The following is a 21,691-nucleotide window of genomic DNA, read 5'->3' as shown; positions in this document are numbered from 1 at the left end:
TGCTCTTTGACTTGCCCTGAACCTGCACTCCCACCACATGTGGGTGCACTTTGAGTCTCCTGGAGAGGACATCTTTGTGGCACAATGGCAGCAGGACGCCGCCGACTTATACATACCACTATTGATCCACCTGAGACACACCTCCCCGATACCCCCAGAAGTGATCCCTGTCCATTTCCGGGTCAGGAGCGCTCACTGGCCATTGCGCACACGCGGGCCCAAAACCCAGAAGCAAGGCCCAGCAAAGGAGCAGGGTGGCTGATGCCCGCACTTAGCTCCCTCCAGGATGAGTACCGGCTGCTCCGCACTCCCACGTGAGCCATGCCATCCACTGCCAGATGAGGGGGCAGACTGACTGGAAGGACTCTCCTGACGCTGCTTCTGGCGCCGCAGCCCCTGCCTTTCAAACAGACACCGCACAGGTGGCATGCCGGCCCAGGTAATCTTTTCCTCTGCAGGTTCCCGTAGGAAACCAACTGAGAAGGTGAGGAGGACTACCCCTTTTATCTGTAGGTTTCCTGTTCCTAGGGGCGAATCCCCTTTCTCAGTGGGTACTGTCGTGGCAAGAATAAAACAGCTTATTAAGTGGTCTGGCAATCACCTGGGATAATGAACACTTGGAGACAGCCAGCGCCTCCAAGTCTCAGATTGGACAGCCGAGCTGTCAATCAACACACTGACAGCTCAGCATGCCCCTGCACGAAACTGGATGACTGAGCTTTCTGGGTTTTCTCTAGGTTCTCCAGTTTCCTCCTACACTCCAAATTTAGAATCTACATTGTGAGCCCCAATGGGGAGAGTGCCAATAATGGACTATGGAATGTAAAGGGCTGTGGAATTAATGACTCTATATGAATGAGTAAAATAAATGAAATATAACATTTTATAACAACCCCACAGTTTGTGACTCTTCTGGGTAAATCGCTCTCTCACCATTGGATTAGAGCTGATACTATGGAGCTAAAGTGACTAAACAGACTTTCTGTCACCTCCATAAAGGGGCACTTTTCCATGTTTGTCAGAACTGTCCGAGGATTATTAGAGGTGATAGTTTCCCCCCAATTAGAAGGGATACCTGTGGATATTGGGGTCTTTACCTGCTACAGTTCCGATGTGGAGCCTCCACCCGCAGAGCCGCACTCCATTATATGGCTGTTCTGTGCACAGGACCTGTGATGAGGTCACAGGAGGGGAGGAGTCAGGGGTCACATGATCAGGGGCCTCAGTGTATGCAGGACTCTGTTGTGTTGGTTGTCATGGTGCTGGATGAAGGGAAGTTTATGTGTGGGGTCAGGAGGGGTTTACAGTGTGTATGTAGCAGTGCCGCGTGTGTACGAGGTGTACGGAGCAGAGCTGTGTGTGTACGGAGTGGAGCCGTGTGTCTATGAGGTGTACGAAGCAGAGCCGCGTGTGTACAAGATGTACAGAGCGGAGCCACGTGTGTACAAGATGTACGGAGCAGAGCCGCGTGTGTACAAGATGTACGGAGCAGAGCCGCGTGTGTACAAGATGTACGGAGCAGAGCCGCGTGTGTACAAGATGTACGGAGCAGAGGCGCGTGTGTACGAGATGTACGGAGGGGAGCCATGTGTGTACAGAGCAGGGCTTTGTTCCACCATGTTTTGGTTCATTTATAGGGAATCTGTCATCCCATTTTTCGCCTATAAGCTAAGGCCACCGCCATCAGGGGCTTATCTACAGCATTCTGTAATGCAGTAGATAAGTCCCCAATGTAACCTGCAAGATAAGAAAAACAGGTTAGATTGTACTCACCCAGGGGCGGTCCGGTCCGATGGGCGTCGCGGTCCGGCGCCTCTCATCTTCATACGATGACGTCCTCTTCTTGACTTCCTGCCGCGGCTCCGGCGTACTTTATCTGCCCTGCTGAGGGCAGAGCAAAGTACTGCAGTGCGCAGGCGCAGGGCCTCTCTGACCTTTCCCGGCGCCTGCACACTGCAGTACTTTGCTCTGCCCTCAGCAGGGCAGATAAAGTACGCCTGCGCAGGAGCTGGGACAGGATGCCAAGAAGAGCCCTATTCCCGGCACCCTTGGTGCTCGAGTGACCATTGGGTCCAAATCCTGACTACCACAAATGTAAAACACCAAAAAAGGACACATTCAAGAAAAAACACCAAAAAACAGGCAAAGATGCTTACCTGTCTAAATAGGCCTCAATACAAATGCACAAGCAGGGTGCAGCGGACCCAAACAAAATAGCAAGTGCACAGGTACGATACCTAATGAAACAGCCAGCCTTCAATAAGGGTTTGGCCGTGTGGTACACCAATGCACTAAGATAAAATACTCTGTATGTGGCGTGTTCACACAAGGAAAACAAAGCGTCTGGCTACAGCCTATTAATGACGCCATATGGCGGGCTGCCCAGTGCTAAAATGCATCCCGTGCGAACAGAGGCCACAGTGTACAGAACAATTTGGGCCCAGCTGCACCCTGCAAAAGATATACGTGCAAAAAAAAACATATAAATATATGGAAGGTATTAGTTTATATTAGGGCCATAATTGTTCTGTACACTGTGGCCTCTGTTCGCACGGGATGCATTTTAGCACTGGGCAGCCCGCCATATGGCGTCATTAATAGGCTGTATCCAGACGCTTTGTTTTCCTTGTGTGAACACGCCACATACAGAGTATTTTATCTTAGTGCATTGGTGTACCACACGGCCAAACCCTTATTGAAGGCTGGCTGTTTCATTAGGTATTGCACCTGTGCACTTGCTATTTTGTTTGGGTCCGCTGCACCCTGCTTGTGCATTTGTATTGAGGCCTATTTAGACAGGTAAGCATCTTTGCCTGTTTTTTGGTGTTTTTACCACAAATGTAGCCATGGATTTGCGATTTGTTTTTTTTGATGTCTGGATGTCTTGGCTGAATCTCTGTCTCATGTTACAGTGGCATATAACCTCTTTTTAAAGTTAACAACTGTCCTTCATCCAGTATTCACAGGTAAAGGAAGAATGGTGGTGAGACCAACTCGCATTGTTTGATTATGTAATCTATTTGTATAGTTTTTCTTTCTCTATTTTGGCTGATCTGGAAAATGTGTATCAACCTATCAGTAAACATCATTGTTCCATGACCCTGAATCACTAGTCATCCAGGATAAGAGTACAATATGTTACAACAAATTTTCAACTTAGGCTAGTTTCACACTTGCGTTGGGCAGAGCTGCGGAGGGCTGCGTACCTCCTCCATTAAGCCCCACCCACTTCCGCACCTCTTCCATTTTGCAACATGTTGTATTTTGTTGCGGTCAGCGCAGCGTCAAAACGACGCATGCGGACGCATCTGCATGTGCATGGCCTGCGTACCCAATGTTAAACATAGGTATGCAGGACGCATGCAGATGTAGGCGGAGCTGAATGGAAGAAGTTCACGAAAGAAGTACACAGCCCTTCGCAGCTCTGCCCAACGCATGTGTGAAATTAGCCTTATAAGTCAATAATATTACAGGCTTACATGAACTGTTCTCTTCTGTTTTCTTGACCAACCAGAAAGAAGCGCAAATTCAAAAGTCAATAGATAATAGACATCTGGCAAATTAAGATAAAATGCTGTGTCATCACACCCACAAAGAAGGAGAAGGCTATAAAAGGAATGCAAAGCATTTTTTTTCAGTTGCTATTTCTTCAGTTTGAAACGTAATTAAGAAATCAAAGTTAACAGGAACCGTGGAGGTCAAGATAAGGTCTTGAAGACCAAAAAATGATGATCAAAGGTGTGTTGAGAAAAAAGGGCACATAATTTCAGGAAATAAACATATTGCCAACCATTAAGCATGGGGGTGGATTAATCATGCTTTGGGGTTGTGTTGCAGCCAATGGCACGAGCAACATTTCACAGGTAGAGGGAAGACTATATTCAATGAAATTTCAACATATTCTTAAAACAAACATAACACCATCTGTAGAAAAGCTGATGTTGAAAAGAGGATGGCTTCTACGAATGGTTAATAAACCTAAACACATGTCAAAATCCACAATAGGCTACTCGAAAAGGTGCAAGCTGAAGGTTTTACAATGGCCTTCACAGTCCCCTGATCAGAACATCAATGAAAATCTGTGGCTAGACCTCAAAATAGCAGTGAATGCAGAACGACACAAAACTAGAAGAATTTTCAAAGGAAGAACGTAAGAAAATCCCTCAAACAAGAATTGAAGGACTCTTGGCTGGCTACAAACAGTGCTTACAAACTGCGATACTTGCAAAAGGGGGCACTACTAGGTACTGTGACTTCCTCTTCTACCAGCCTGTCTTTCACCCCTGCACCTTGGTCCTCCTGACTTTGTGATTTAACAACAAGAGTTAGTGGCAATTGTGCGTCATCATTATCTTCCTCCTTAACCAAAATTTGCTGTTCCCCACCGTCAGCTTCTTGTGGCGGTGGCTGCTCTAAGTTTTGTGCTTCACTAAAGAGCATGTCCTGTCCCTCTTGAAGCATGCATATTAAGAGGCCACAATCAAGAAATGTTGAAAAGAGCTCCTCAGAGTGTCCTTGTGTGAGATCACTAGTCTTCTATTACTTAACATGTTGGGAAAAAGGAGGATCAGGGTGAGGATCAAGTGATCCTTTAGGTTAGCGAGACTGGGCAATATGAAAAACTGTGTGGTGCTGCCAAGCCTGCTGGAAGCATTACCTGCTATCCAACCTACCATTTGTTCGCACTGCTCTGGCTTCAGAAGTGGTGTACTGTGCCTCCCTGCAAAGTGGAACAGGAACCTATGTGTTGTGGATAGGAGTGTTTCTTGTGCTCCAGCAACAGGCATTGCCACAACCTTGCAATTTGCGTGCACCATCATCAGCACTTTCACTTTCAGGTCACTTACTGCACACCTTACGCATTTTGTAATTGCTAGGTCTCTTGAAACAAAGTTTATTTTTAATAAAAGAAAAAATTGGTCACCTGCAGCAGTTAAAGCAGTTTTTGGGAGTTTAATACCACCTCAATGTAGCAGAAAGATCGCAAAAAAAGTATGGATGACAATAAAATTCAAATCAGAAAAATGTTTTGAAGGCTTTTTTGGAGTGTTATATGCAACAGAAATATACCACAGAAATACACCACAAGAAATGCAATACTGTATGGGTGTGAAATTTACCCTTGCAAAAAATTTTAAAGCTTTTTGTGTAGTGTTATATATCACATAAATGTACCCCAGATCACGTAATACTGTGTGGCTGAGAAATTTAAGCCTTTTTCTATATGATAGATCACAAAAAATGTACCACAGACCACGGAATAGTATATAGGTATTAACTGTAATCCAGTAAATTTTTATGATTTTTGGAGTGTTAGCTATCACAGAAATGTACCCAAAACCACGGAATAGTGTATGGGTGAGAAATGTAATCCAGCTAATTTTTTTAATGCTTTGCGGCAGTGTTATATATATATCACAGAAATGTACCACAGACAACGTCATACTGTGTGGCTGAGAAACCTAAGCCTGCAAAAAATTTTTACGCTTTTTCTTCAGTTTTAGGCTAGGTTCCCATTGCGTTAATGGGACCGCGCTAACGGACAGCGTTGCACGGCGAAATTAACGCCGTGCAATGCGTCCGTTAGCGCGCCCATTCACAGCAATGGGGACGCGCATCACTAGCGCGTGCCATTTTTGGCACGCACTAGTGATGTGCCGGTGTTTTGTGGCAGGCCGCAGACGCTGCTTGCAGCGTCCGCGGCGCGCCCGAGGTCCATTCCCCGCTCTCACAGGACGTTTAACGCGACCCCTTTACAAACATTGCGTTAGCGCAATCCGCTAGCGCTAGGCGCTAAACGGATTGCACTAACGCAATCTGAACCTAGCCTTATAGAGCACAGAAATGTACCACAGACCACAGAATAGTGTTTGGAGGAGAACTGTAATCCAGCAAATTTTGTAAACATTTTTTTTTGTAGCGTTAGATAATATCACAGAAATATACACCAGACCATGCAATAGTGTATGGGTGAGATATGTAATCCAGCTAATTTTTTAAACGCTTTTTTTTGAGTGTTATATACCACAGAAATGTACCAAAGACTATGGAATACTGAATGACTGAGAAATTTAAGCCTGCAAATTTACTTAACGCTTTTCTTTTCTCCAGTTTTATAGATCACAGAAATGTACCTTAGACCATGTAATACTTTATGGGTGGGAAATTTAACCCTGACAAATTTTTAAATGCTTTTTTGAAGTGTTAAACATGAAAAACATTTACCCCAAAACACAGAATACTGTATGGATAAGAAATTTAACCGAGGAAAAATTTTCAACGATGTTTTTGAGTGTTATATTTCACGAAAAAGTAACACAAAGCACGTAATGCTTGATTGATCAAAATATATTCAGTTTTTTCACCCCCCGCCCCCAAAAATGCAGCCATATATTTGAAAACAGACTGCACAGGCATAATCCTTGTCTATAGACTGCATTCTGTCATTCTTCCTTCTCCTGCGATGCTCTCTCCCTTCTTAGGCTAAATGCAGATAGTATGTGACACAAAAGATTAGGACTTAGAAGGGCTCTTAGTATGATGGCTCAGCTTCAGCACCAATATCCACACTAAAGGCATATGATTCATTGTACCCGGCAATGAATCATATTTTTTGCAAAAAACGTATCAACCAAATACCCTGTTTTTTCCATCTTTTTACTAGCCCTTGCTGTCCACTGTGATTTTTTTGCAACAGTGTGTTTTTGGTTTTACTGTGCTTTTTTGTGTTTCCTGCACATGCAGGCTTAGACAAGCACTCTCTCCCTCCAATACTATGTGCTAGAAGTGGGGGCTGGGTATAGCTCTGCCAAAGGTAAGGAACAAATAGGTACCACTGGGGGATCACCATATGAATGAACTTAATGCTACGGGTTTCAGAGCTTATCTAGCTCCTTTTTCAGGCATGTATACACACAATGCATCTTGGTAGTTACATACACTCCAAAAGGGCATCATCAAACACACTTTTTCATATGAATAATTAGTGTCTGTGAAGTGCATCTACATCACATGATTGATGAGATCAAAAATGAATCACAATATAAAAATGTATAAAACCTAGTATAAGAAACACATGACAATTTACTAAAATTAAAAAGGAATAAAAATTAAACCTTAAAAGATAAAGGCAACTATAAATAGAAAATTGAAAAGATCCAGATTATTATCACATGCCCTACGATACAGGAGTGTCGTTCCGAGACATTAGACCGCACTCTGTCAGCCGAGGTTATTTGTGACCACATAGATTACCCTATTAAAGCACCTATTGAGATTTTGGAGGTCTTGATCAGGTCAAAGACCCCCAGCCCAAAGTCAGGGGAGTTGGGGGCACACAGTGCTCATTCTCCTAAATGTAACAATGTAGGGGCCCTATCCCCAATGATAGAAGTCACTTTTCATTGAGCAATTTACTGAATGCCACGTCAGATGTCACAAGAAATAATCCACTAACCCCTTCATCCTATGAAGGGGCTAGAGCAGGGGTCCCCAACTCCAGGCCTCGAGGGCCGCCAACAGTGCAGGTTTTCAGGATTTCTTTAGTATTGCATCGGTGGTAATGTGATCATCTGCACAGGTGATGATTCCAACCCCCGTGCAATACTAAGGAAATCCTGAAAACCTGCACTGTTGGCGGCCCTCGAGGCCTGGAGTTGGGGACCACTGGGCTAGAGTATAAGAACATTAAAGGGCCTTTGTGCAGTGATCCGGGTATTTCCTCAAAACTCCCTTCACACATATGACAGATCATCACAACAGTCAGCCAATCATTGCTCCCATGGTTTTGGGGGTATCCCATTCACTCATTTCTACTACTCATCTAGATAACAACACAGCACCATTACAAACTAGTTTTCTCTCTGTTAGACCCAAGGCGAATTCCCCCCAAAAATTACATCTTTTTTTTCCATCATCAAGTACCACCAATCCCATAAATCCACAAAAAATAAAATCTAATATAGGGGGTGCAGGAGAGCGATTAGAACCAGATACTCTTCATAGAAAGATTATGCATGTGAACCTATACAAAAGGAACAAGGATTAAGAATTTCTAACTTTTCTGACCATCCCTTAAGTGTGGATGAAATCAAATTATTGAATAAAGGATTGCCATTTTGTCCAACAGCCAAAGCAAATCCTTTAGATTTATTTTTGGATATTAATTCTTTTGTCAGGAAACTGACATTGAACAGCCATTTTCTATTAAAAGGAGAAACATCACAAAATTTCTCGCCCATAAATTCCTCCTACCACAGAGTCTGAGGCTGATACTCTTTTCCAACATGTGGATGCTCATCCCGAATCACATTTCTATCCGACCAGTCACAAGGGCAGCCATATAGAAGCATTCCATCACAGAGGCAGCCATATAGAGACATCCATCACAGAAGCAGCCATATAGAAACATCCCATCACTTGATATTGAAAGGTCCATGCCCAATAAACTAAAGAGGGATAACCTCACCAAGGGGGAAAGAGACGCTATGGTGGCGCTAAAAGGCAAGGTAGGGGGGTGTGGCTATCATGAATCGGGGAGCTTAACTGGATGAAGGCATGGGAATTCTGAGTGAAGATTATTACTCAAGATTATCAGAGGCTCCCTCATTCCACTATCATCAAAAATATATGTCTCTAATTGGGAAAGCAAAATCTAACAATCTTTTGAACAAGAAAAAAAAGATTTTTTTTTTGTATATAAAACACTTCCAACTACTGTTTTTTAGTTTTTACCCAAAGTACATAAGTGCCTCACCAATCCCCCTTGTTGTCCTATAATATCGGGGATCAATTCGCTTACTGCCAACCTTTCTCATGACGCTTATTTATTTCTACAGCCCTATGTTCTCCGATTACCTTCCTATTTAAGGGACTTCACTATCTTATTGAGCTAAAGACACACACATTTCTACAGCCCCCCGAGGAAGCCCAACGCGAAACGCGCGTCGGGGCTGCTGCAGAGACAGGCACTGGCACATGGGTAAGATGAGCGGCGCACTCTGCACATTTATTTACCTTCTGGCCCCGTAGGTGATAAAGCGTATATTGAGCTATGTACCCCATATTGGGATATAGACTCACACTTTTGAAGCACTTTATATTGCACTAAGCACTTTCTTAGTATACGCTGTACCATATATAGTACGGGGTGACTTGCTCTATCTTCCCTGAGTGTTACTACAGTTGCTTTTGCTCTCTGTACAAGCATCATGTCTGAATTCTGTGTTGTTAGTATGTAGTTATTTTTGTTTCTGTATTATCATTAATAAAATTATTAAATTTTTATTAGAGTTTATTGGACTTTGTACTCCATGGAGTTTTTGTAGGATTAGTGTTTTCGGAGTGTCCTGGTTACTATGTCCTAACTGATATGGGATGTTATCCCGGAACGTATCTCTAAGCTATGTATCAATGGTATTTGTTCTTAGAGCAGAATGACTGTCTGGGAATCTGAATGACAGACAAATTGCTAGCGGACAACAATATGGAACTAAACAAGAAAATCAAATACAGTTTCATAACTACCTACAATCACACAAAGTAATGAGAAATATTCTGTCAAAATATTGGACGCTTCTCACTAATGATGCTATCTTATCGGGGAACATTACCACACCCCCAGCAGAATAAGATGAAGCAAAACACAGGGGTCCCACTCATTTGTTCCATCTGGGTCATCCCTGATTTCCGGCTCTTACTGTTGTAACAGAAAAAATTGCCTTTGTTATTACATGGCAGTTCAGTATTCTCCTGCTCATGCACGGGAGAAGTCTTCCATATCAAACAACGTGTCAACTGTAACACTGACTACATGATCAATCTATTGAGAAGTGATAGCCATTTACAATATGTAGCGCGCACGACCAAGGCGACTCGTAATAGAATGAATGGTCCCAGGTAGAACATAAGGAAGGGTGTAACTTGTCACCATTTATCCAGGCATTTTCTGCTGGAACAAACAAGATCCTGCTCATCTAAAACTTATTATCGTGGAACAAATATCTGAAGATTTACTCAACAGATTACAAAGACTCATCAGTAGGGAATCGGAGTGGATTTTTATACTATTTACGCTCCAACGCGATGGTTTAAATGAGTGCATAGAGTAAGAACATAGGGCATGTGATAATCTGGATCTTTGCAATCTTCTATCTATAATCGCTTTTATCTTTTAAAGTTTAATTTTAATTCCTATTTAACCCCTTCCCGACATGCACTGTACATGTACTGCTCTGCAGGAGCTGCATTCCCGCAAACAGCAGTACAGGTACAATGCACAGATTGCGCAGCCTCGCGCTGTGACGATCGGTTGCGGGTGTCAGCTCTGTGTGAGAGCTGACACCCTGCAGCAATAACCACGATCAGTGCTAGCACCGATTTCAGGCATTTAACCTCACTGATGCCGCTGTCAGTAGTAACACCGACAGAGGAGAATCGTGCAGGAAATGAGTTCCCTGTGAGCTTCCATCAGAACAATGCAATGCGAGCGCATTGTCCTGATGGTCTCCATGGAGACCCCTGGCCACAAGGTCCTTCAGGGGTCCTCCCTGCAGGGTCCTCCCTTCCCTGCCTGTCAGTTGCTGCTCCAATGTTCTACAGTGCAGATGGATTGCAGAACATCAAATCAGCGATCTGATTAAGTACAGTGATGTCCCATACTGGGACAATGTAAAAAAAAGTTTAAGAAAAAATATTAGAAAGTGTAAAAATATTTTTTTTAAATCCCCAAATAAAGAAAAAACAAATATTTTTCCAATGAATACATTTATTTAAGTAAAAAATTAAACAATATAAGTACACATATTTGGTTTTGCCACGTCTGTAATGACCCACTCTATAAAACGGTCCCACTAGTTAACCCCTTCAGTGAACACCGTAAAAAAAACAAAAAAACAATGCTTTATCATCATACCACTGAACAAAAAGTGCAAAAAAGCGATCAAAAAGATGAAAGTAAATAAAAATGGTAAAGATGAATACGTCATCTTGTCCCGCAAAAAACAAGCCCTCATACAGCTCCATCAGCAGAAAAATAAAAAAGTTATAGCTCTCAGAAAAAAGCGATGCAAAAATAATTATTTTTTCTATAAAATTGTTTTTATTGTGTTAAAGCGCCAAAACATAAAAAGATATAAATTGGGTATCACTGTAATTGTACTGACACAAAGAATAAAGCTGTCTTATCAATGTTACCACATGCGGAACGGTATAAAAAAAGTAATTCTTGAAGTGCTGGTTTTTGTTCATTCTGTCTCCCAAAAATCAGAATAGAAAGCGATCAAAAAATGTCATGTGCACGGAAAAGGTGCCAATAAAAAGTCAGGTTGTCCCACAAAAAACAAGCCATAACATGACTCTATCGGCCAAAATATGGAAAAATTATAGCTCTCAAAATCTCTCTCTCTCATCCAAAATAGCCGGCAGATCAACAAACTCGGATCCGATGAAAAAAATAGATTTGTTGCATCAGTTTTTTACAATTTCCAACGGATCCGTTGTTTCAAAATTCGCTAGATTGTGCCTGACGACAAAAAACTGATGCGTGAAAGCAGCCTTATGGTTCAAAAAATACGGTAAGTTCTAAAGTAATTTCCCTTTTCCATTTAATTATAAGACTCTCTGTTATATGTTTTTGTACAATTTGTCAATAACATATATAGTTTCTCCCAGTATTATTTTTCATAGTCAAAAAGATATGATTTTCCACTAATTTATTTTTCATACTCTAGGTATGATAACGGCTTTTCCCTATGTGGGATTTGTGATGTTTAGAGGGGTTGTCCTCTAAATTGGACAACCCCTTCTTGTCGTAGGAAGTCGTAGAGCAGCCGCAGCACAAGCTTCCTGTTCATGTTCAATACTTCCGAAAGCGAGGAAGGTGAAAATGGCACTGATTGGGCGCAGGACTCGTGTAATGCAACAATCTCACATTTGCCCTGGGAAAGTGAGTGCCAATGGCACTGGAATGGCCCTACCACGTAGGAGGTGAGTATGAGGAATGACAAGTGTACAACTCTTGAAGAAGATACAATTTTTGGTTAAAACATTTTCAACATACTGAACGTGAACAAGGATTCACCCCTGTGTGACTTCTCTTATGTTTATTAAGAGTTAGTGATGAGCGAGTGTACTCGTTGCTTGGGTTTTCCCGAGCATGCTCAGGTGACTTCCAAGTATGACTGCTCGGAGATTTAGTATTCATCGCGGCAGTTGAATGATTTACAGCTACTAGCCTGCTTGATTACATGTGGGGATTCTCTAGCAACCAGGCAACCCCCACATGTACTTAGGCTGGCTAGTAGCTGTAAATCATTCAGCTACCGCGATGAAAACTAAGCCTCTAAGCAGTCATAAATACTTGGGAGGTCACCAGAGCGTGCTCGAGAAAACCAGAGCAACGAGTACACTCGCTCATCACTATTAAGAGTTTATTTCCATGTAAAAGATTTCCCACATTAAGAACATCAAGAAGGCTTCTCCCCTGTGTGACTGCTCTGGTGACCAAGAAAAGATGATTTACTCACAAAACATTTCCCACATTCTAAACAGGAAAAAGGCTTCTCCCCTGTGTGAGTTCTCTGATGTACGATAAGATTTGATTTATCTGTAAAACATTTCCCACATTCTGAACAGGAAAATGGCTTCTCCCCTGTGTGATATCTCTGGTGCTTAATCAAATCTGATTTCTGGTTAAAACATTTACCACATTCTGGGCATGAAAAAGGCTTCTCCCCTGTGTGAATTCTCCAGTGGGTATCAAGATGTGCTTTCTGGTTAAAACATTTCCCACATTCTGAACATGAAAAAGGCTTCTCCCCATTGTGAGTTCTCTGATGTGCGATAACATTTGACTTATTTGTAAAACATTTCCCACATTCTGAACATGAAAAAGGCTTCTCCCCATTGTGAGTTCTCTGATGTGCAATAAGATTTGACTTATCTGTGAAACATTTCCCACATTCTGAACAAGAAAAAGGCTTCTCCCCATTGTGACTTCTCTGATGTGCGATAAGATTTGATTTACCTACAAAACATTTCCCGCATTCTGAACATGAAAAAGGCTTCTCTCCTGTGTGGGTTCTTTCATGTATAACAACATCTGATTTCTGGTTAAACCGTTTCCCACATTGTAAACATGAAAAAGGCTTCTCCCCTGAGTGAGTTCTTTGATGGCTATCAAGATGGTCTTTCCGGTTAAAACATTTTTCACAATCTGAACAAGAAAAAGGCTTCTCCCCAGTGTGAATTCTCTGGTGCTTAACAAAATTTGATTTATGGTTAAAACATTTCCCACATTCTGAGCATGAAAACGGCTTCTCCCCTGTATGGGTTCTCTGGTGGCTATCAAGAAGTGATTTCCGGCTAAAACATTTCCCACATTCTGAACATGAAAAAGGCTTCTCTCCTGTGTGGGTTCGTAGGTGTACAACAACATCTGATTTCTGGTTGAAATGTTTCCCACATTCTGAGCATGAAAATGGCTTTTTCCCTGTGTGAGTTCTCTGGTGACTAACAAAATCTGATTTCTGGCTAAAACATCTCCCACACTTGGAACAAGAAAATCTATTCTCCGATGTGTGAATTTTTTGGTATGTAAGAAATGACTTTTCGAGGGAAAAACTATTTCCATATTCTGAATGTGAAAATGGCTTATTTCCTTTAGGGGCAGTTTGTTTTTTAATGCTTATTTTGTTACTTTTATTTTCCTCAGTAGTCAATAATGAATCAGGCGACAGGACCTGTTTCAAAGGATCAGATGTTAGATCATTGTTGTGAAAGAATGATGGAATATCTGGAATACTGGTATTCACTTCAACTGTATCCTGGGGAATCTCAAGATCATCCGATTTAAAAATTGAAGATGTCAGCTGTCCCTCTGACCTCCTGGTATAGTCATCTGCCAAGAATAAAGCCAAATTATTATTTTTGAATAAAATATCCTTGTATTTTATAGTTTTGAACATTTCTAGTTAAAATATCTGTACAAATTTCAAGTTATCTAAAAATATTTATCTGTTCAACAAGACAATGACAGCTCACAGTCTAACAGAAAACTTTAAAGGATGAACCAGTAATGGTTCCAAATATGGAATAAAAAGCCACCGAATATTGTTATGTAGGTGAAAATAAAACCAATAAAAACTTCTACTCATCTCACAAAAAAAGTCCCCATTCAGGTCCATGATCTGTCAGTGGAAAAACAGAGGTTCCCACATTATTAGTGGGCCAAAGGCTCTTGAAAAGTAAAGCAATCCAGAAAAATGTGTTCTCTTTCTTATCTTCCCCTTGATTCTGAGCCTTGTAGTGTGCTTAAACAACATCTAGGATCCCTGTATCTATCATTACTATAGTGAGAAGAACACACTTAATTTACGGTGTGTGTGTCTCCTGGAGCACAATCTGGGCACTATGTGTTGGGTAATAAAATTACAAATTTCCAATTTTCACTCTCGAACATGCACCGCTTGCTAATTTCCGAAAAGTGCCCGTGGAGTCAAAATAGTTATTACCCCTATAAATTAATTAATTAAAGGTTATAATTTTGAAAATGGAGTCACTTTATGGGGATTTCTACTATTCTAGTTTTCTGCCATTTTGTTATATAAGGGCTTCTTTCAGATCAGTCCTTTCAACAAATTTTTCTGTCACCAGGTGCCACCTTATCCATTTTTTGAGTGGCACTGGTGATGGAGACATTGAAACCAGAAGCTCTGGGCGGTGCAAGCTCTGTCCAGCCAATAAGATAAGGGTGCCTGGTACTAGTAGTACCATCCTCTTTGGCAGTATAGGTGTGTGTGCTGTCCAGCTGAAGTAATCTGCTACCTACTTCAGGTAATTGGAAAGCACCACACCATACTAACGCTCGAAGCATATTGCTGGAAGCTGCCAGATACAGCTTGTTCTCCTTTGGTTCATTCCTCTGTGCTCAGTTCTCAGCTTGTGTATTTGTTTCCTGTTGTGACCCTGGCCCATTTACTGACTACTCTTGCGGTTTCTGATTTTGCATTTTCTCTCCTACCAGCAGGTAGCACTGTGGCCCAAGCCTAGGGGTCCAGGTATAAATCCAGATCCATGTAGATGGGTTAAGGGATGATGAACAAAGCTATCCCTGGAATCTGAAAAATGGAGTAGATAGTTGTGCGGGATGAAGGAGACACCATTTTGATTTATTAATTTCAGGCCCAATATATTATCCAGACTTCTCCCTCTCCTCCTGCTCCTGAACTGTGGCCCCCACCCATGAGATAAATACACAATTTCTCAAAAGAACAGGACCTTGACATATTGCCAGAGAATTAGAGGCCCTGTGTTAATTAATGCAAGGAGGAAAAGAAATGGGACCCCCTGCTGTCTTTTGTGCATGGACCAAGCTTACATTTAACGAGGAACTGGTGGAAGCATACCGTTCTGGTGCTCCAAAGTAACTTTCCTTTTTCATTTAATTATAAGACTCTCTGTTATATGTTTTTGTACAATTTGTCAATAACATATATAGTTTCTCCCAGTATTATTTTTGATAGTCAAAAAGATATGATTTTCCACTAATTTATTTTTCATACTCTAGGTATGATAATGGCTTTTCCCTATGTGGGATTTGTGATGTTTAGAGGGGTTGTCCTCTAAATTGGACAACCCCTTCTCGTTACTCATGTTTGGTCCCGTTAATAAAAGTTATACTCACATCCCGTGAGGATGCCATTCCAGCGGTTTCAGCAATGCATTTCCAGAGCTTCTGTTTGGTTATTACGTCACATGAGCCCTGTGCCAATCAGTGCTGGCGTCACTGTCCCTACCTTCAGACAAATAGAATAATAGAGGAAGTCGTAGAGCAGCCGCAGCACAGGCTTCCGGTTCATGTTCAATACTTCCGAAAGTGAAAATGGCACTGATTGGGCGCAGGCCTCGTCTAATGCAACAATCTCACATTTGCCCTGGGAAAGTGAGTGCCAATGGCACTGGAATGGCCCTACCACTTAGGAGGTGAGTATGAGGAATGACAAGTGTACAACTCTTGAAGAAGATACAATTTTTGGTTAAAACATTTTCAACATACTGAACGTGAACAAGGATTCACCCCTGTGTGACTTCTCTTATGTTTATTAAGAGTTAGTGATGAGCGAGTTTACTCGTTGCTTGGGTTTTCCCGAGCACGCTCGGGTGACTTCCGAGTATTTATGACTGCTCGGAGATTTAGTTTTCATCGCGGCAGCTGAATGATTTACAGCTACTAGCCTGCTTGATTACATGTGGGGATTCCCTAGCAACCAGGCAACCCCCACATGTACTTAGGCTGGCTAGTAGCTGTAAATCATTCAGCTACCGCGATGAAAACTAAGCCTCTAAGCAGTCATAAATACTTGGGAGGTCACCAGAGCGTGCTCGAGAAAACCTGAGCAACGAGTACACTCGCTCATCACTATTAAGAGTTTATTTCCATGTAAAAGATTTCCCACATTAAGAACATCAAGAAGGCTTCTCCCCTGTGTGACTGCTCTGGTGACCAAGAAAAGATGATTTACTCACAAAACATTTCCCACATTCTAAACAGGAAAAAGGCTTCTCCCCTGTGTGAGTTCTCTGATGTACGATAAGATTTGATTATTGGGGGATCCTGGCAGTGACGGAACGGAGGTATATATATATTCCCAGCCTGTGACTGGTGATATTTACAACACCCTCATTGTAGAGTGCCTCGATAACCAGTCCTAACAGGGAAGCCTCTCCAGTGACTACTCAGCTCCCTGACTGACCTGAGGGTAAGAGGGGGCGCCAGAGCGCTGTGACTGTGTAAGCTCCGTCACATATTGTTGATGACGGGGGAACAGTGCCAAGCCTGTTCATGGTGGCCATCTTTTGATCTGCCAGGTAACCACAAACAGTGCCCCCAATACATTGTGTCTGCAAACTATTCCAGCAAGATCTGCATTCAAATAGCTAAACGGTGTTTCTTCCAATCTTAACCTGCTATGTGCCCAGACAGTAGAATACTGTAGTTACTGTAGGGTACTGTCAAATTCAAGAGAAGTTAGAAAATAATTTGTAAGGCCCACTGGAAGTCTTCACAAAGAATAATAGAAAACAAAGTTATCACCACATAAAGTGACACACATCAGATTTGAAAAATGGGTCCTGATTAGGAACACAAAATTGGCTGCAGGAACTACCGTATTTTCCACTTTATAAGACGCACCTGATTTTAAGACTAACCTAGATTCTACAGAGGAAAGTAATAAAAAAATATTTTGAGCCAAATAGTGTGTGAAAACCTTTAATAAAATACAAAAATATTATCTGTGGATGACGCTCTGTTATGGGTGATCTGTCAATTGCAGTACAGTGCCTGCGGTACTGTATATTGTGACTACCACCCCCCTCATCCTCAGAAATACACCCACTTTACTGTATACATGGATGTATTCTGAAAGATGAGGGATGCGGTAGTCACATTTGCAATAAACACTTCGGACACTACATTACAGTGTATATTTACAACAAATATGGCTAGAACCCCCATCATCTTTCAGAATATTTCCATTGATACAGTATATTCGGCACGAGCAGAGGAGAATGATGACAGTTATATTCAAGTCAAAACAATTACATCAGGTGGGGACTTTTTGGACTATTACACCCATCAACTTACAACGGCTGCCGCTAATAACAATGACAGCAGGAGAGGATGATGGGGGTATTCCTCATCCGCCGCCTGCAATATAACTAAATGAATGAAAAACCCGGTGTGGGTTCCCCCGTATTTTCTATAACCAGCCAGGCAAAAATCACAGCTGGGGGCTGCAACCCTCAGCTGTCAGCTATCAAGAATAGAGGGGTCCCCATGCCTTATTTTTAATTATTTAAATAAATAATTTTAAAAAACGGCGTGGAGTCCTTCCCATTTTTGACAACCAGCCTTGCTAAAGCTCACAGCTGGGGCTGGTATTCTCAGGCTAGTAAGGCGCCATGAATATTGCCCCCCTCAGCCTAAATATAGCAGCCCGCAGCTGCCCAGAAAAGGCACATCTATTAGATGACCTGTAGCGGTGGCACGTAGTGTTCATATTTATAATGTCAGGTGACATCAAGCCCATGGCTTAGTAATGGAGAGGCGTCTATAAGACAATTATCCATTACTAATCCTATAGTTATATGGTAAATAAAAACACAGACAGAATAAAGCCCTTTATTTGAAATAAGACTAAACACAGTTTTCCATTTTTATTTACCGCATATACTCGAGTATAAGCCGACCCAAGTATAAACCGAGACCCCTAATTTTGACACAAAAAACTGGGAAAAGTTAATGACTCGAGTATAAGCCTAGGGTGGAAAATGCAGCAGCTACCGGTAAATTTCAAAAATAAAAATAGGTACCAATAAAAGTAAAATTAATTGAGACATCAGTAGGTTAAGTGTTTTTGAATATCCATATTGAATCAGGAGCCCCATATAATGCTCCATATAGTTCATGATGGGCCTCATAAGATGCTCCATACAAAATAAGCCTCATATAATGCTCCATAAAGTTTATGATGGGCCCCATAAGATGTTCAATATTAAAATATGCCCCACATAATGCCGCACAAAGGTTAATAATGGCCCCATAAGATGCTCCATAGGAAATTTGCCCCATATAATGCTGCATAAAAGTTGATTATTTGCCCCATATAATGCTGCATAAAAGTAGATTATGGCCCCATAAAATGCAGTTTATGCTGATATTATTAACTGTACAGTATATCTGCTGCTGCTGCAATTAAAAAAAAAAAATGACATACCTCTCGTCTCTGCCAGCTGCTCCTCAGCGTCCTCCGCAGTGACTATTCAGGCAGAGGGTAGCGCGCACACTAACACGTTATCGCACCCTCTGACCTAAATGTCACAGACAGAGGACGCTGAAGACAGAGCCCGGCGGTGGAACGAGGGCAGGTGAATATCGCGCAATGCCCCCGTTATACTCACCTGCACGTCCCTGGTTCTCTGGGTGCTGACAGCTTCTTCCAGTGTTGAAAGGTCACCTGTACCGCTCATTACAGTATTGAATATGCGGCTCCACCCCTATGGGAGTGGAGTCGCGTCCATATTCATTACTGTAAGGAGCGGTACCACGTGACCAGGGACATGCAGGGACCGTGTCAGGAGCAGGTGAGTATGATTAGACAGCGGCCGCTCCCCCTCCCCTGCCGACCCCTGGGAATGACTCGAGTATAAGCCGAGAGGGGCAATTTCAGCCTTAAAAAATGGGCTGAAATTCTCGGCTTATACTCGAGCATATACGGTAAATGACTTATTCCACCGAAGCCCTCGTTCTCCTGTAATAAACCAAAAATAAAAAAATAGAATTAGTCTTACCAGTAATTCTGTTTCTAGGAACCTTCCACGACAGCGGTACCGGAGGATGTCTCCCCACCCTAATGGGGGACAGGAAACACAAAAGAGGTTAAATACCCTCCCCTTCCTGAAGCCTCCAGTGTTTTTTCTGGACACAGTAGCATGTATAATTACCACTTAGGTGCAGGAACCAATCGATAAGTATCATTAAATAGGGAGGGAAATTAATGCTGTCGTGGAAGGTTCCTAGAAACCGAATTACCAGTAAGACTAATTCAATTTTCTCCAGTCACCTTCCACAACAGCGGTACCGGAGTAGTACCAACAACTTAATTTTTTGAGGGGGGACAACAGCCTGCAGAACTCTTCTGCCGAACGTTAAATCCCGGTTAAAGTCTAGCCTGTAATGCCTGCTGAACGTATGAACTGAAGACCAGGTGGCGGCTCTGCAAATCTGCTCCGTAGATGCGTCACCTCTCTCTGCCCATGATGTTGACACCGAACGTGTAGAGTGGGCCTTCAGTGAAGAGGGGGGGGAGATTCTGAGAGGAGTATGAGTGAGATATGGCTTGCTTAATCCAATTGGCGATTGTGTTTTTTTGCCCCCTTTCTATCTTTATTCTTTCCTGAGTGTTGAACAAAGAGATTTCGATCAATTCTCCAACTCTCAGTTTGCGAAAGATAATATAGAACCACCCTGCGAACATGCAGGGTGTGGAAGGATTCTTCCCTCCTGTTAGAGGGATCTGGGGAGAATGAGGGCAGCACTATGTCCTGACCTCCATGAAAGTCTGATGTTACTTTAGGTAAAAATGTAGGGTCTAGACGGAGGATTATACTATCAGATGTTATCCTCAAATAGGGCTCTTGCATGGATAGGGCTTGTAGTTCTCCTATTCATCTGGCAGAGGTAATGGCCACCAAAAATACAGTTTTATGGGTAAGAACCTTTAAAGAAGACTCTGATAAAGGTTCGAATGGATCTTGAGTTAGACTATTAAGGACCAGGTTTAGGTCCTAAGGAGGAATGTGGTTACGAACTCTGGGACAGATTCATACTCGCTGAGGTAATGAAGCGTTTTATCCACCAATAGTTGGCTAGGTTCTGGTCAAAATATGAGCTTAGGGCTGAGACCCAGGTCTCAGGTACTAGACCTAAGCCCCAAATCTAGACCTTTCTGGAGGAAGTTTAGAATCTCCGCTATATTCGGATGGAATGGGCGGTCTTCCGTTTTTCTGGAAGTTTTGTCTTTCTTAGGGGCAGAAGCCTTGTCTCCCTGAAAAGAGAGAGAAGGGAACTAAGTATATTGCCACCTAGAAGTAAAAAGGGAAAGGGACCTTAGCCCACTACTCACAGTAGGAGGGAGGACGCAGGGCTCGGCAGATGCAGAGAGGGGTCTATCACCATCCATGGTCAGTGAGTAAGCTGCAGTCGCACAGACAGACAGGGGGCCTTACCTGGATGTGAACCCTAACCAGGGTTAAGTAGCCGAGGTTACTGCGTTGGATCGTGTGCTCCTCCTCTCCCTGGTCCAGGTGTGGGGGGGTAGGGGGGAACCCGCAAAGACCCACATGGCAGCTGAATCCGGAAAGGCACTGGGCGCGCGTGCGTTCCACGCTGGAACGCACAAGAGGTGAACCGGAAGTTCCGGTGATGTCACTTCCGGTTCGCGCATCACAGACTCCGCCGCTCGTCGGGAAAGGAAGGAGCCGGGGAGCCGCGAGGGGACCCCAGCCGCACATCACCGCTCCGCTTTACCCCAGAAGGGGCACGGGAGGAGCGGGACAAAGGTCCCGAGTCCATGATATGGAGACAGGAGCAGCTCTGCAGGGAGGAGTGCGTCACGCCCGACCCCAGCTGCCCGGCTATAAAGTGAGTAAACTGCGTGCTCCGATCGCCGGCCACGGCAGCACTACAGCAGGACCTCTTCATGCCCCATAGGGGACAGGAAAAACACTGGAGGTTGCAGGAAGGGGAGGGTATTTAACCTCTTTTGTGTTTCCTGTCCCCATGAAGACAACAATATCCTAAAAAATATCTGTTTAATGAATAATATTAAAATCTAAATAAATAATTACCACCGACATCAAAAACACCTAGATCCGAACTGGGTAGAAAAAATATTACCACAGGAACTCTTTAGATGAAGAAAAAATATTCCTGACACAGTCCCTGCTAGTGGCCCTAATAGAGCTCACACCTTCCTAACAGCGGAGGCTGGCACCCTAAAATTCGATGTGGCGCCCCCGCTCCATGTAGACTGTCCCTTCTTGCCCTCGCTGGGCCCTACCAACTACCCACGCCCGAACCCCAACATCATACACACACAAAGACCTAGGTCACACTAACAAGTGAAAAAAG

General features: G+C 42.9%; 2 protein-coding genes across 2 annotated transcripts in view; both read right to left on the bottom strand.

Annotated features, from left to right (window-relative positions):
- LOC138663697 (gastrula zinc finger protein XlCGF57.1-like) overlaps positions 1–21,691 on the bottom strand; it is a 130,819-nt gene that overhangs the window by 31,197 nt on the left and 77,931 nt on the right. The window lies entirely within an intron of this gene.
- The window catches only part of LOC138667868 (zinc finger protein 182-like), an 86,912-nt gene continuing 77,565 nt past the window's right edge, over positions 12,345–21,691 (bottom strand). The window contains exon 11 of the mRNA XM_069755950.1: positions 12,345–13,897. Within this exon, the coding sequence (XP_069612051.1) occupies positions 12,465–13,897 (1,433 nt within the window). The 3' untranslated portion in view covers positions 12,345–12,464. The remainder of the gene's footprint in view (positions 13,898–21,691) is intronic.

The sequence above is a fragment of the Ranitomeya imitator genome, chromosome 2 (genome assembly GCF_032444005.1).
Source record: "Ranitomeya imitator isolate aRanImi1 chromosome 2, aRanImi1.pri, whole genome shotgun sequence".
NCBI classification, from domain to species: Eukaryota; Metazoa; Chordata; class Amphibia; order Anura; family Dendrobatidae; genus Ranitomeya; species Ranitomeya imitator.
This window is presented reverse-complemented; position numbering and strand designations above follow the sequence as displayed.